At 48.1% G+C, this 15,669-nt stretch overlaps 1 protein-coding gene across 2 annotated transcripts in view; it reads left to right on the plus strand.

The window, feature by feature from the left end:
• The window catches only part of LOC124788083 (cyclin-dependent kinase 14), a 709,064-nt gene that overhangs the window by 654,296 nt on the left and 39,099 nt on the right, over positions 1-15,669 (plus strand). For both annotated transcript variants that reach the window (XM_047255181.1, XM_047255180.1), the window contains exon 4: positions 340-533. In XM_047255181.1, coding sequence (XP_047111137.1) covers positions 340-533 — 194 coding nt within the window. The remainder of the gene's footprint in view (positions 1-339; positions 534-15,669) is intronic.

Genomic DNA, 15,669 nt, shown 5'->3' on the forward strand with positions numbered 1-15,669 from the left:
AAAAAAAATGTACACAGGGCAGGATTTGAAGCCGTATCGCCTGCTTGACAGCCGTGAACCCTAAGTGCTGCGCTGCACTTCCTCAGTTGAATCGTGATTAACGTTACACATGTAGGGGGTACGTATAAACTTTTCTGAAACCAGGTGCCGTCGCACGAAAAGCCACTTAGTCAGGTAGTCGGGACAGAACCATCTACATAATACCAAAGACTCATCAAACTGAGTGACAGGTTTGATGGTCCCCCTGGCAGTTTACTCTGCGCGCTGCCCGTTGTAATTTTTTGAGCTCTGACCTCGCAGTGTGTGCGGAGCCGTAATGGCGGCGTTGTTGTTTTGCAGACTGGGATGGCCTGGGCGACCGCGACCGAGTGACGCGGCAGCTGTCCGTGTCGAGCGACTCCAAGCTGCTGGACGAGGACATCCGCGAGGAGGCGAGAGTCATCCTGCGACCCAAGAAGCCGCCGCGGCCCAAGTCCGAGGTCTTCCTCAACAAGGAGGGCCAGCGCCGCACCAAACGCTACTCCGCCTTCGGGGTGAGCTGCCACGCTGCTTGCTCGGCCACACTCTTCTCTAGTTTGAACTTCACAGAAATCTCGTAATGAGGAAATATATGATATCCTTAAAGTAGCCATGCTGTTGCTGCTGCTGTGGTCTTCAGTCCAGAGACTGGTTTGATGCAGCTCTCCATGCTACCCTATCCCGTGCAAGCTTCATCTCCCAGGACCTACTGCAGCCTAGAGCCTTCTGAATCTGTTTAGTGTGTTCATCTCGTAGTCTCCCTCTACTATTTTTTACCCTCCACGCTGCCGTGCAATACTAAGTTGGTGATCCCTTGATGCCTCAGAACGTGTCCTACCAACAGATCCCTTCTTCTAGTCAAGTTATGCCACAAACTCCTCCCCAATTCTATTCAATACCTCTTCATTAGTTACGTGATCTACCCATCTAATCTTCAACATTCTTCTGTAGCACCACATTTCGAAAGCTTCTATTGCCTTCTCGTCCAAACTATTTATCGTCCACGTTCCACGTCCACGTCCACGTTTCACGTCCTTACGTGGCTACACTCCATACAAATACTTGCAGAATGGACTTCCTGACACTTAAATCTATACTCGATGTTAACAAATTTCTCTTCAGAAACACTTTCCTTTCCTTTCCTTGCCATTGCCAGTCAACATTTTATATCGTCTCTACTCCGACCATCATGAGTTATTTTGCTCCCCAAATAGTAAAACTCCTTTACTACTTTAAGTGTCTCATTTCCTAATCTAATTCCCTCAGCATCACCCGACTTAATTCGACTACATTCCATTATCCTCGTTCCCCCCTGCGGGTCCGGGGATTAGAATAGGCCCGCGGTATTCCTGCCTGTCGTAAGAGGCGACTAAAAGAGTCCCTCCCCCTCACGGGGGTAGTTGGCGCCTGCGTCCGGAGACGGGCGGTTCCACGACCTCTATTTGCGGTCATTTTGCTTTTTCACTTCTCGTTTCTTCCTACCTTTGGTTGGTTCCTTTCTTTGCTCTTCTCCACCTCACTGTCTTCCTTACTCTTTCCCTTGCAAAATCTCCTTGCCTTCTCATTGCCTTCTTCTCCTTGCCTTCTCATTGCCTTCTTCTCCTTGCCTTCTCATTGCCTTCTTCTCCTTGCCTTCTCATTGCCTTCTTCTCCTTGCCTTCTCATTGCCTTCTTCTCCTTGCCTTCTCATTGCCTTCTTCTCCTTGCCTTCTCTGGTCTCCGCCTCGGCGTTTGAGACAGTCTGTCCTCTCTCTCTCTCTCTCTCTCTCTCTCTCTCTCTCTCTCTCCCCCTCTCTCTCTCTCTCTCTCTCTCTCTCTCTCTCTCTCTCTCTCTCTCTCTCTCCCCCTCCCTCTCTCTCTCCTTTTTCCTCTTCTTCCTTCCTCCCTGTGCGCGCCTGAAGGCCGACCCACGCGTTCGCACGCGTAGTCGGTGATGGGGTAACACGTAATTCCCCGCCCTGGGTAGACATGTAAGGCACGCACGTACCCCCTGGTAAAGGCCAGGCCCGGGGAGGGGTGATTGCCTGATACCTTCTGACCATGCCGATTGGTCCCTCTGTCTGTTTCTCGGGAGGTGTGACCTGAGGTGTAAACATTCACCTAAGGTGGGAGTGCCCTCTGAGAGGGTCCCCACAAGGAAGGAGCGCGCCATCGGAGACGCTGGCAATCATGGGGGATTCCTCCGCAATGGATTTCACTCCATCTCTCTCGACTTCTGCCCAAAAACGGAAACTTGACCAGCCACCAGTGACACAAGTACTACCACCTGCCCCACAGTTCCTCGTCGTTTCTCGATCTGAGGACGGAAAGGATTTTTCCTCTGTCAACCCTTTCGTTATCTAGAAGGGCGTAGATGCCATAGCCGGATCTGTCAAATCTTGTACCAGGTTGCGTAACGGTACCTTATTACTAGAAACTGAGAGCGCCTTTCAGGCACAAAAACTGCTTCGGGCCACACTCCTGTACATGTTCCCTGTCCGGGTGGAGGCTCACCGAACTTTGAATTCGTCTCGTGGTGTAGTCTATACTAGCTCCCTCGACGGATTGGCAGACGAGGAGATTCAATCTTTCCTCGCTGAGCAGGGCGTGACGGCTGTCCATAGGGTCATGAAAAAGGTTAATAATGACCTTGTACCGACCCGGACACTTTTCTTGACCTTCGATAGTGTTAAGCTGCCATCGCGCATCAAGGCGGGCTACGAGGTTATTTCTGTTCGCCCCTATGTCCCGACACCTACGCGCTGCTACCAGTGTCAGCGTTTCAATCACACTCGACAGTCCTGTTCCAATGCGGCTAAATGTGTCACTTGTGGCAGGGATGCCCATGAGGGTGACGGTCCACCTCCGTCTCTTCGTTGTGTGAACTGTCAGGGTGACCATGCCGCATCCTCCCGCGACTGTCCTGTCTATAAGGAAGAACGCTGTATCCAAGAAATTCGGGTCAAAGAGAAAGTGTCCACCTCGGCTGCTCGCAAGCTATTGGCTAGTAGGAAGCCCACGCTGCTCCCAGCGGGGAAATACAGTACTGTCCTCGCCTCTCCTCGGACTACCAGGGAGGTGGCAACCCAGACATGCTATCTGACCTTCAGCACCACGGTCGTCCGTTCGGCCAGTGCTAAGATCGCGCGGTCGACGTCTCCTCTTCCTCCTATCACCCCACAGACACCAGCCCCTTCATCAGCTTCTGCCAAGACGAAGACCCAGAAGTCAGATGCACGGGCCTTCAAGAAGGAACCGTCCCGTGCAGACTTCCTACGTACCTCGACCTCCCAGCCTTCGACCGGTACTTCCACCAAACGTCCTTCCAAGAAGGCTCATAGGAAGCACAGTTCTCCTTCTCCGCCACGGCGCATTTCTTCTCCTGCGCCACCCAGCGGTTGCCGCCCCAGGCCGTCATCCGTTTCGCCTGGCCGCACCGCTGGTAGCCGAACATCTGGCCGTTCACCGGCGGAGGAAGCTCCCCCTCCCGGCTATCTTCCCAAGATGGCTGATGAACCTATAGACCCAATGGACGATGACTGTCCGTTTACTGATAGCGGCGGCAGTGCTCGCTCGAAGCCAGGCCCTCAGCGGCCTTCGAGGTGACCCCCTTCTTTCATCTTCCTTTTCTTCTTACGATGGCACTTATTCACTGGAATATTCGCAGCATTCGCTCCAACCGAGAGGACTTGAAGTTGCTGCTCCGCTTGCACCGTCCGCTCTTCGTAGCCCTCCAGGAAACGAAGCTACGCCCATGCGATCAAATTGCCTTGTCACACTACACCTCTGTGCGTTTTGACCTACCCCCTGTGGTAGGTATCCCGGCTCATGGAGGGGTTATGTTGCTGGTCCGGGATGATATTTACTACGATCCCATCACGTTGCACACCGGCCTGCAGGCAGTTGCCATCCGCATTACTCTCCCCACTTTTACATTTTCCATTTGTACCGTTTACACTCCATCGTCATCTGCCGTTACCAGGGCAGACATGATGCAACTTATTGCTCAGCTACCTGCACCATTTTTGTTAACTGGAGACTTCAATGCCCACCATCCTCTTTGGGGCTCTCCAGCATCCTGCCCGAGGGGCTCCCTGTTAGCAGACCTTTCAACCAGCTCAATCTTGTCTGCCTCAATACTGGCGCCCCTACTTTTCTTTCGGACACATCTCACACCTATTCCCATTTAGACCTCTCTATATGTACTCCCCAACTTGCACGCCGGTTTGAGTGGTATGCACTTTCTGATACATATTCGAGCGACCACTTCCCGTGTGTTATCCATCTCCTGCAGCATACCCCCTCTCCGTGCTCCTCTAGTTGGACCATCTCCAAGGCAGACTGGGGGCTCTTCTCTTCCAGGGCGACCTTTCAGGATCAAACCTTCACAAGCTGCGATCGTCAGGTCGCACACCTCTCGGAAGTCATTCTCGCTGCTGCTGAATATTCCATCCCTCGGCCTACTTCTTCTCCACGTCGCGTACCGGTCCCCTGGTGGACCGCAGCATGTAGAGACGCTTTACGTGCTCGTCGACGTGCTTTACGCACCTTTAAACGCCACCCTACAGTGGCGAATTGTATCAATTATAAACGATTACGTGCTCAGTGTCGTCGTATTATTAAAGAAAACAAGAAAGCCAGCTGGGCTGCTTTCACAAGCACCTTCAACAGTTTTACTCCTTCTTCTGTTGTCTGGGGCAGCCTGCGCCGGCTATCTGGCACTAAGGTCCACTCACCAGTTTCTGGCTTGACGGTCGCGAATGACGTCCTTGTGGCCCCTGAGGATGTCTCCAATGCCTTCGGCCGCTTTTTCGCCGAGGTTTCGAGCTCCGCTCATTACCACCCTGCCTTCCTCCCCCGCAAACAGGCAGAGGAGGCTAGGTCACCTAACTTCCGCTCCTCGAATCGTGAAAGTTATAATGCCCCATTCACCATGCGGGAACTCGAAAACGCACTTGGCCGATCACGGTCCTCCGCTCCAGGGCCTGATTCTATTCATATTCAGATGCTGAAGAACCTTTCTCCTGCGGGTAAAGGTTTTCTTCTTCGTACTTACAATCGCATCTGGATTGAGGGACATGTTCCCGCATGCTGGCGCGAGTCTATTGTCCCGATTGCTAAGCCGGGGAAGGACAAGCACTTGCCTTCCAGTTATCGACCCATCTCGCTTACCAGCTGTGTCTGTAAAGTGATGGAGCGAATGGTTAACTCTCGATTGGTTTGGCTGCTCGAGTCTCGACGCCTACTTACCAATGTACAATGTGGATTTCGTAGGCGCCGCTCTGCTGTTGACCATCTGGTTACCTTGTCGACCTTCATTATGAATAACTTCTTGCGGAAGCGCCCGACCGCGGCTGTGTTCTTTGATTTGGAGAAGGCTTACGACACCTGTTGGAGGGCGGGCATTCTCCGCACCATGCATACATGGGGCCTTCGCGGTCGCCTCCCTCTTTTTATTCGTTCCTTTTTATTGGATCGACAGTTCAGGGTACGTGTGGGTTCTGTCCTGTCAGACACCTTTCGCCAGGAGAATGGGGTGCCACAGGGCTCAGTTTTGAGCGTCGCTCTCTTCGCCATCGCGATCAATCCAGTAATGGATTGCCTCCCAGCTGATGTATCAGGCTCCCTTTTCGTGGACGATTTTACCATCTATTGCAGCGCGCAGTGTACACGTGTCCTGGAGCGCTGTCTTCAGCGTTCTCTTGACCGTCTTTACTCCTGGAGTGTCGCCAATGGCTTCCGTTTTTCTGCCGAGAAGACGGTCTGTATTAACTTCTGGCGCTACAAAGAGTTTCTCCCACCGTCCTTACGACTCGGTCCCGTTGCTCTCCCAATCGTGGAGACAACAAAATTTTTAGGTCTTACATTTGACAGGAAACTTAGCTGGTCTCCACATGTGTCATATTTGGCTGCCCGTTGTACCCGTTCTTTAAACGTCCTCCGTGTTCTCAGTGGTATGTCGTGGGGAGCGGATCGAACCGTCCTGCTTCGTCTATATCGGTCGATCGTCCGCTCCAAGCTGGATTATGGGAGCTTCGTATACTCCTCTGCACGGCCATCCATCTTACGCCGCCTCAACTCCATACAACATCGGGGTTTACGACTTGCGATCGGAGCGTTTTATACTAGTCCCGTAGAGAGTCTTCATGCTGACGCTGGCGAATTGCCACTCACCTACCGGCGCGATATACTGCTTTGTCGGTATGCCTGTCGGCTACTGTCAATGCCTGACCACCCGTCTTATCGTTCCTTTTTTGAAGACTCTCTCGACCGTCAATACGGGTTGTATATCTCTGTTCTGCTACCCCCTGGAGTTCGCTTTCGTCGCCTCCTTCAACACCTTAATTTTTCACTCCCTGCAACCTTTAAAGTGGGCGAGAGCCACACGCCACCTTGGCTCCAGGCTCAGGTCCGCGTTCACCTTGACCTCAGCTCGCTCCCAAAAGAGGTTACCCCCGGTTCGGTCTACCACTCCCGTTTTGTTGAACTTCGTTCGAAGTTCATCAATATGACCTTCATTTATACAGATGGCTCAAAGACCAATGACGGGGTCGGGTGTTCCTTTATTGTCGGGGCACAAAGTTTCAAATACCGGCTCCATGGCCATTGTTCGGTCTTCACAGCTGAGCTCTTTGCCCTCTACCAGGCTGTTCTTTACATCTGCCGCCACCGACATTCTGCTTATGTCATCTGCTCTGATTCCCTGAGCGCCATCCAGAGCCTCAGTGATCCGTATCCGGTTCACCCTTTCGTGCACCGGAACCAACGCTCTCTTCAGCAGCTGGTGGACGTCGGTTCTCCGGTTAGCTTTATGTGGGTCCCTGGCCATGTCGGTATCCCTGGGAACGAAGCCGCAGATGCCGCGGCCAAGGCTGCGGTCCTCCAGCCTCGGACAGCTTCTTGTTGTGTCCCTTCATCAGATTGTAGCAGGGTTATTTGTCGGCGCATTTTATCGCTGTGGCATGCCGATTGGGCTGCACTTACAGACAACAAGCTTCGGGTCTTGAAACCTCTTCCCGCGGCTTGGACGTCCTCCTCCCGCCCTTCTCGGCGGGAAGAGGTCGTTTTGGCCCGGTTACGCATTGGACACTGCCGGTTCAGCCATCGCCATCTGCTGACGGCTGCGCCGGCGCCGTTCTGCCTATGTGGGCAATTGCTGATGGTCCGCCACATTTTAATGTCCTGTCCGGATTTTAAACACTGCGTCTAGATCTTAACCTGCCATGTACTTCAGATGCCATTTTAGCGGATGACCCACGAGCAGCTGCTCGTGTTCTTCGTTTTATCAATTTGACAAACCTCTCTAAGGACATTTGATGATGCTGTTTTTTAATCCTATGCCTGTCAGTCTGTCTTTTATCGTGTTTTCCCTTTTAGTTGTTGTTTTAAACTTGTGCCTCGCGGTGCATTCTTAACGTAGTCAGGGCGCTAATGACCATTGAAGTTGTGCGTCCTAAAACCACAAAAAAAAATATCCTCGTTTTGCTTTTGTTGATGTTCATCTTATATCCTCCTCTCAAGACACTGTCCATTCCGCTCAGCTGCTCTTCCAGGTCCTTGGCTGTACTCTCATTTCTAAAAATCATAACTTGGGAACTATTAGACACACAGCATCGTGGTTTGTTCGGAAACGTTTAGAAGCTCTGAAAATATTTTTCTGTTATGTCATAATTTCGGTGTTTTCACTACTCGTCACTCGTACAATATCAAGGCGATATTAGTGTTCTGTCCGTGTACGAGTAAGCATTGCGGTATTAACAGACCTGATTGCTTCCTCGATCTGTACACGAAGGGTAGCAGTGTCATTCACTGGTGTCCTGTGTATATGATCCTTGACGTAGCTGTTGAGACGGATAGTAAGAAACAAATTGGGTTCTAAATAGGTGATAAATGACATGATTATTGCACGCAAATACTCGTAAAGTGTAAGAATTGAAATATACTTAATCAAAATCACCAACTATCTTCTGTTACACAACTTCTTCTTTGATGTGACAATGGGTCAGAGTGTAGGTACATATACGTACAAAGACAGAATTAATCCAACACTTGTGCTTAAATGCGCTGTCGTTGGTAATAAAACTCGAAGTACTGTTCAGAGTTCACAAACATGTGCAAGGGCTGGCAGATTAACTTAAGAGTCTAACTCTGTTCTGCCGAACACTATACTCTTTCCGCTGCTTGCTGTGGACTAGGCGTCGACTGGAGCGTAGTCGGGCTAGGACTTCGTGTCCGTGTGAGGGTTTGTTTCAAGACAGGCCGTCTACGGTAGCACGGAAAACTTCAGTGGGTGTGTCTTGCTACTTTCGTCTCATTGGTGTGGCCCGCGATGATCCGATAGCGAGGTGTGTCTTTGTGGTGTCGATAGCTAGCGCTACGCCTATCGACAACGCCACAGGAACCTCACAAAAAGAAGTCTAATGGCGTTACGTCGGAGAGAGTACGGGGCCATGCGATGGTACCGTCACAACCCAGCCACCCCTCAGCAAATGTCATTCAGCAGAACCCGCAAGTTCAAGTTCCAATTCTGGAAAAAGATGAACGGCTGTAGCTCTTCGATGTGTGATAGCAGAAACTATTCCAGCAAGCTCAGGTAAACATTTCGGCGTTATTGTTTTCTCTGCGAACAATAGACCTATGGCCGTATCGTCTTCCGGGATATCACATATGTGTTAAGGTGAGTTGTTTGGTTTCACGGAGCCCTCAGTCCTAATGTAACGTCATTTGAAAGCATGCACTTTTTCGGGTAGCTGTTATCAGTATCTATGGAGGCCAGCATGGAATATGAGAATCCACAGCACAGAGAACGATCGTTCGGTGCAGAGTTTGGACTATTTGCACATCTTACGCTTATGTGACAGTTTATGAACGGTACACCTTCGTTCCTGCTATTCGTGTGATGCACGGCGATTTGACTACTGGGGGCAGCGTAGAAATGTAGCTTGCACTCGAACATGTGCTTTGAGACGTAGACTTCCAGGAAAGATTTTTGACACTGCGTGCCTCTTTGAAGATTTTGAACTGCCTCATTATGCTTATTTACACCAGTTGTCCACTCCTATACTGCCACCTATAATTCTCCATTATAGTTGTCACAGATTTGGATTCTACATACCAGATGACACATTGCGTTTTCTCTTGGTGTCTCCCAATTTTGATGCACTCAGTCAAAACTGCAACAGAGGAGGAAAGAAAAAAAATTGAGCTGCTATACGTGTCAAAAAAACCATTTTTCTACCTGTAATGGTTTCCAAGTCATGATTTTTTTAAATGAGAGTAATAAGACTTTATGTACACCCTGTACCTACTGTGAGGCAAAGCTAACTGAAGATCAGACACGCTCCAGTTTAAAGTAGTGTGTGATGTCACTGAATGTAAAAGAACGAACGAGATCGCGGAAAATGCCATTGCGGGCAGCCGCGGCGGATTGCGAGTAACAAAATTAAATTTTCTAGTGGTGAGGAGGCGAAGGCAGGGAAAGTGCATATGGAACGTGCGAGAAAAATATTAAAACCGGGTAAGTCGATGGTGCGCAAATTACAGCAGGAAGACAATGTTGGGATTAGTATAACATATAACAAATATTCCTCCCAAAGAAAAAAGCAGACTGCACACTGTATCATTGATAATATGGACACATGGGTCGTTATGCAGCAGTCTTTGCGATATTGTGAACAATACAAGAAAATACAAATTCTACGAGAACTTACGGCTTTTGTTGCACAGAGCTGGACTTATTCGAATAGTAAATGAACTCGACAGAAATAATGGCGTGGGGTCGCGGATAGGTATCGTGTAACGGATTGAATGATGGTGTGGTTTAAGATGTCATTTATCTCGCCCTAAAGCCGTCCTACCTGGTGAGCTTTCTTTCAGGACATTTAGTCCATAGAAAGCAGGCGAGATGTACTTACCACCCATTAACAAAGGCCTCGATTTTCCAGAGAGCTCAATAGGCTAGTATAAGACGCCAGCATAGTACGCTGAGATGCGTTGGTTATGATCCCAATCCAAAGCGAATTTTGTTCTCGTTTTCTTTTTTTATTATTGCTCTAATCTCACATTTGTTAACAGCTGATAAGCGATTTCATTACTTTGGTTACAAATAATGATAAAGAGAAAACTTAAAATTAATTTCATATAAGATTTCAAACAAATTTTATGACGAGATCTATAATTTTAGTGTGATAGCCGTCATTGAGACGTAGGTGGCATATTGCGCTGTGAACATTTTTTGGACGCCTTGCCACAGAGGCATTTAATTTTCAATAATTTAAGGGGAAACTTTGTCACTAACGTTCTGCAGACCCTGTAGTTCCGGTAATTTTTCAGCCGTAAACCAGTGTTCTACAACCTAAATTCAGCGGTTTTCTCCCGTACTTTGTCGTATACACCAACACATTTTAATACCCACAAAAATTACTACACAGTTTCAGATGTTCAAATGTGTGTGAATTGCCAAGGGACCAAACTGCATAGGTCCCTAGACTTACACACTACTTGAACTAACTTATGCTACGAACAACAAAGACACCCATATCCGAGGGAAGACTCGAACCTCCGGCGGGAGTGGACTACACAGTTTGCTCCGAACCATAGATCCCTCCAAAAATGTCAGTCTAACACCGTACACGCACGACTATCTCACCACTTCGAAAACTGTTGCTGTTTTAATCGATGATATGTAAGTTTATCTCGTACGCTTTCCGGGGTTGATTTATTCTTTGATTTATTCTGTGCGAATGAGAAGGGCTTCAAAACGATTTTCGCGGAAAAATGAGGCTTAAGATTCAAAATAACGAGTGCTTCAGTTACGTTAATAGTGATAATGTCCGAGAAACGTTCTCGAACGAGCCGGTGTAAGTTCGTTGTGCTATGCAGAGCGTGGGCGTAGGACTAGGAGCATTTGAGAGTATACTGTAGTCACCACCTTTCCTCCCCGTTCCTCCAACGCAGACAAAACGGTACTGCCACCATGCCCAGGTACTCGTCAATACTGCTGCTGCTGCTGCTGCTGCTACTACTACTACTACTACTACTACTACTACTACTACTACTACGAGGGTTGGAACTTAAATAGTGGCAACTATTTATTCACAACCAATACAAGAGAGTTACATGTTTGCACCTGTTACTGTCCTTCAAGGTAGTCACCAGCGTTGTGTAGAACCCGTTGGCAGCTATGTGGAAGGCGTATTATACCGTTAGCTAGCAGAGCCTGTCCTGTTGATGGTGCGAGTAGAGCGGCCTGCCTGTCGAATCTCTGGAACAATTGTGAAGTGAATGCAACGAAGTGGTTCTTTCATCTTCGGAATCAAATCAAAGTCACAAGGACTTAAGTCCCGGTAGTGTAGCGGATGGTACAGTACGTCCCAGTCGCGCCCGCGCATTATTGTGCAAAATGGTGGGTGGGTTGTGCAGAAAGTGTCGCCGCTTCTTTCGGAAAGCTGGTCGCAGGTGATGCTCCAAAAACGAACAGTAATACTGTGCTTTGACGGTCTGCCGTGGAGGAACGTAATGCGCTAGGATCACAGTCGTACACGAGGATCACCATAAATTTTACCGTACTTGGGCTCTGGTTAATGTTACAAGGCCAGATCAGTCAATCATCCAGACTGCTGCCCCTGCAACTGCTGCCCCTCTTCAGGAACCACCTCGTCTCCCACCTTCCAAACTTCACAGAAGCTCTCCTGCAAACCCTGCAGAACTAGCCCTCCTGGAAGAAAAGATATTGCGGTGACATGGCTTTGCCACAGTCTGGGGAATGTTTCCAGAATGAGATTTTCACTCTGCAGCGGGGTGTGCGCTGGTAGGTAGGAAAGTAGGAGACGAGGTACTGCCAGAATTGGAGCTGTGGGGACGGGTTGTGAGTCGTGCTTGGGTACCTCAGATGGTAGAGCACTTGCCCGCGAGAGGCAAAGTTCCCGAGTTCGAGTCTCGATCCGGCACACAGTTTTAATCTGCCAGGAAGTCCATATCAGCGTACACTACGCTGCAGAGTGAAAATTTCATTGTGGAAAAATTTGTTGTTGTTGCGCCCTCCAAGCAGGAGGCTCGGTTGATGCACCTCTCCTACGCAACTTCCATGTCTGCGTGACTATTGCAGGCTTCTTTCACTCCAGACTTACAGTAGTCAACCTACAGTATCTCTCCCTAATTTTATCCCGATCCCCATTTTAATCTATAACCAAGTGAACCCTCCCTTGATGTTCGGGATGCGTCTTACGAAACTATCCATTTTTGGTCAGTTGCACCATAAATTCGTCCTTTTCCTTCAGTTCAGTTTAGTCCCTCATTAATTACTCGATTTACCTACATAATCATCAGCAATGCTCCGTAGCGTTACATTTGAAAATCTTTCATTCTCTTCGTCTGAACAGTTTATCGTACACCTGCCAATTCCGTATAAAGCTACACTAGAGACATATGCTTTCAGAAAAGGTTGTCACACGCTTAAATTTTTTTTGAACGTTATTAAATGTGCCTTCTCTCAAATCTTTTCTTTGTATGGATGCGTTGTGCGATATCTTGATACCTGTAAGTTTAGATTTATCATCAATTCTTTAACAGCCTGTAGCGAACGGAGGAAAAACAGAAAGAAATTAGCGTCGCCGAAGTAGTTAAAGTGGCAGGCCCAGTTGGATAAGAAAGTAAAAGTAATTATCCATAACTCAAAATTTTGTGAGAATTTGATACATTCATTTAAGTTACTCCTATTCAGAGATAGGACGTCGACCGTAGTCTTGAAGAAACAATTGCAACTTTCACCTAAAGCAGTTTCGGCGAAAATGCGAAACACCTAAATCAGGATGGATAATCACTGCTAAATTAAATCCATCACAGTCCATGCTGTTGATCTCTGCGCCATATCGCTATACACTCGTCCGGGGAGCATCTCTCTTTTGGTCCTGCTGTAGCAGGCATGGCAATCTTTGGTGATCTATGCGCCTGATACGTATACTTACTTAAGCTCGCGGACCATCTCGTCGCTTGAAGCAGAAGCAGCGCTCTTAGCGCATAAAGTCAAACTATGAGGTCAGTGACGTTAATGTTTATAGGATAACTCACCGATGTAAATGGCACCCCGTTCCCGACACGCCATGCCAACGAATTATGCCGCAAAACACGTGTTTTTGCGACTACATTCATTTTATGTTCACCCCATATTCAGATATTTACATTCACTTACATGTCATGAAAATTCTTTATTTGCGGCTTTTTACAATCTTCCATTGCAAAATTCTGCAGGACCGTACTCTAACCAATCGTGGGCCGGGGATGCGCCGGTTGTCTGCCCATGCACTATAGCATTCTGATGGGGGTGGTGTGGATAGGGCTACTACTACGAAAATCACCTAGCATCGGTAAAGGTAAACTGGAGTTCTGGAGCAGGATTAAACAGATCAAAGTAATGTGTCGATATGCAGCAGTATTTTGGAACATACGAATGTTGCCCAGGAAGTAATGCACCGCATTTTTTTCTTCAACAATTCCATATTGAATTTAATGAGAATTACACACGATAGAATGTTGTTTTATGTACACTCACTTTTTTCCACATAATCTACATCCCGTTCTATGGCCTTCCTCCAACGCGAAACAAGGGTGTGTATGCCCTGTCGGTACCAATCCTTGTCCTGGTGGCGGAGCCAGTGCTTCACTGTATGAACTTCCTTTGCTGATCGACAGATGCAGCGCCAACTGCCGAGTCGTAATACTTCTGTCCTCGCAAATGACGTCAGCAGCCCGCTGCAACATGTCAGTTGTTACAGCCGTGGACGGTCTCCCCGACCGTTGCAAATCGTGAAGCTCCGCCGAAAACCGCTTTCTGGTGACCTCACCCTCCGTGCCCAGGACTAACTGTACTTCTGTCGACAGCAGGTGTTCCGTAGACTTTGCACAAGCGTTTATGAACATTCCCCACGGTTTCTTTCTCTGCAGTGAGAAACTGAATGACGGCACATTGCTTGTGACGTACAAGGGATAGACAAAACAATGTGAATACCTGTACTTACTTGGGAATGGTTTATTAATAGGGAACTGGATCCCCATTTGTCCGTAATACAGCTGCGATTCTTTTTGGAATACTGGCATATGATGATTGTATAGTCCCCAGTGGAATGTTATGTCACTCTTCAATCAGAATCTCTTCTAACTCTGGAGTCTGCACTCCAATACCACCCACAGGCGTTCGATAATGTTCTAGTCCGGGGACTGTGCTGGCCATGGAAGAAGCTCCACTTCATTTGCATACTCCTTATACCCCGATTGTGCTGTCCTGGCTGTGTAAAAGGGTGCATTATCGTCCTGAAATATGGCGGCATTGTTGGGTACAACACTTGAATCATAGGGTGCACCTGATCACCTAAAATGTTTACCTAATCGTTGGCTGTAACACGGCCTTCGAGAGTAATGATGGCACCAGCAGAATGCCATGATATAGCTGCCTACACCTTCACACTTCCACCTCCATGCTAAACAGTTGGGAACAATCTATCAGGATTGTAGACTTCTTTTGGCGTCCTCCAGACGAAACCCTGTCCTATGTTGGAAATAACGAAAACGCTGACTCGTCAGACCATATGACGTGTTTCCGCTGATCAGCTGTCCAGGATTTATGCTCCTGACAAAATGTTTTACGTTTCTTTGCGTTCATTGTCGTCGCTGATGGTTTCGGTATAGCAGCTCGTCCATGAATATTCGCTTTATGGAGTTCTCGGCAGACAGTGTCAATAGGTACAAGGTCTCGAAGATGCATACTGAGTTCTGCAGTCACTTTAGCCGCCGTAGTTTTGTGTTGTTTTGACAAAATTCGTGTTAGCGTACAACGACCTCTGATTTGCGCCCACCATTGCGTTTACACGATGATGTCTTTACATGTTTTGTGTGGGCTATTATGATTGTTGAAACAGTTGCTCTTGAAACATTCAGTAAGTTGGCTGTCTTGGTTACTAATGCTCCAGCTTATCGGGACCCCACAATGTGCCCTCTTTGGAACTGTTAGGCCTTACATTACACGACGACTTAGGCCTCAATGTAAATACGAAGTGTGCAGTACTCGTAAACAACCTACAATCCGTACTGAAAACGCACAGTTCAACGTGACACGTACCTTACCTGCGTTGTTGACAGTCAAACACAACTATCCCATTACTACGACTGTTCACATTATTTACCTATCTCCTGTACATCATCTACAGACGCCATTTTGAAACTGTCCTGCAGCTACGCTATCTGTCGGAAGTGACGGAAACTTCGCATGCTCGCACGGGGGACTTCAAATAATACTTTTGTAACGTTTTGCATTCGTAGCATTGTTTTCAGCTGAGAAAAAAAATGCGGTGCACTATTTTCTGGGCAACCCTCTTATATTGTGTTCCAACATTTTGAATTACCTCGAAGAGAACGGTCCACTGACACGCAGTCAACACGAATTTAGAAAACATAGTTCTTGTGAAACAGCAACTAGCTGTTTACTCGTGTCGGCCCCTATGACCGAGCGGTTCTAGGCGCTTCAGTCCGGAACCGGGCTGTTACTACGGTCGCAGGTTCGAATCCTGCCTCTGGCATGGCTGTGTTTGATGTCCTTAGGTTAGTTAGGTTTAAGTAGTTCTAAGTCTACGGCACTGATGACCTCAGATGTTAAGTTCCATAGTGCTCAGAGCCATTTTT

This window comes from Schistocerca piceifrons, chromosome 3, assembly GCF_021461385.2.
Source record: "Schistocerca piceifrons isolate TAMUIC-IGC-003096 chromosome 3, iqSchPice1.1, whole genome shotgun sequence".
In the NCBI taxonomy this organism is placed as follows: Eukaryota; Metazoa; Arthropoda; class Insecta; order Orthoptera; family Acrididae; genus Schistocerca; species Schistocerca piceifrons.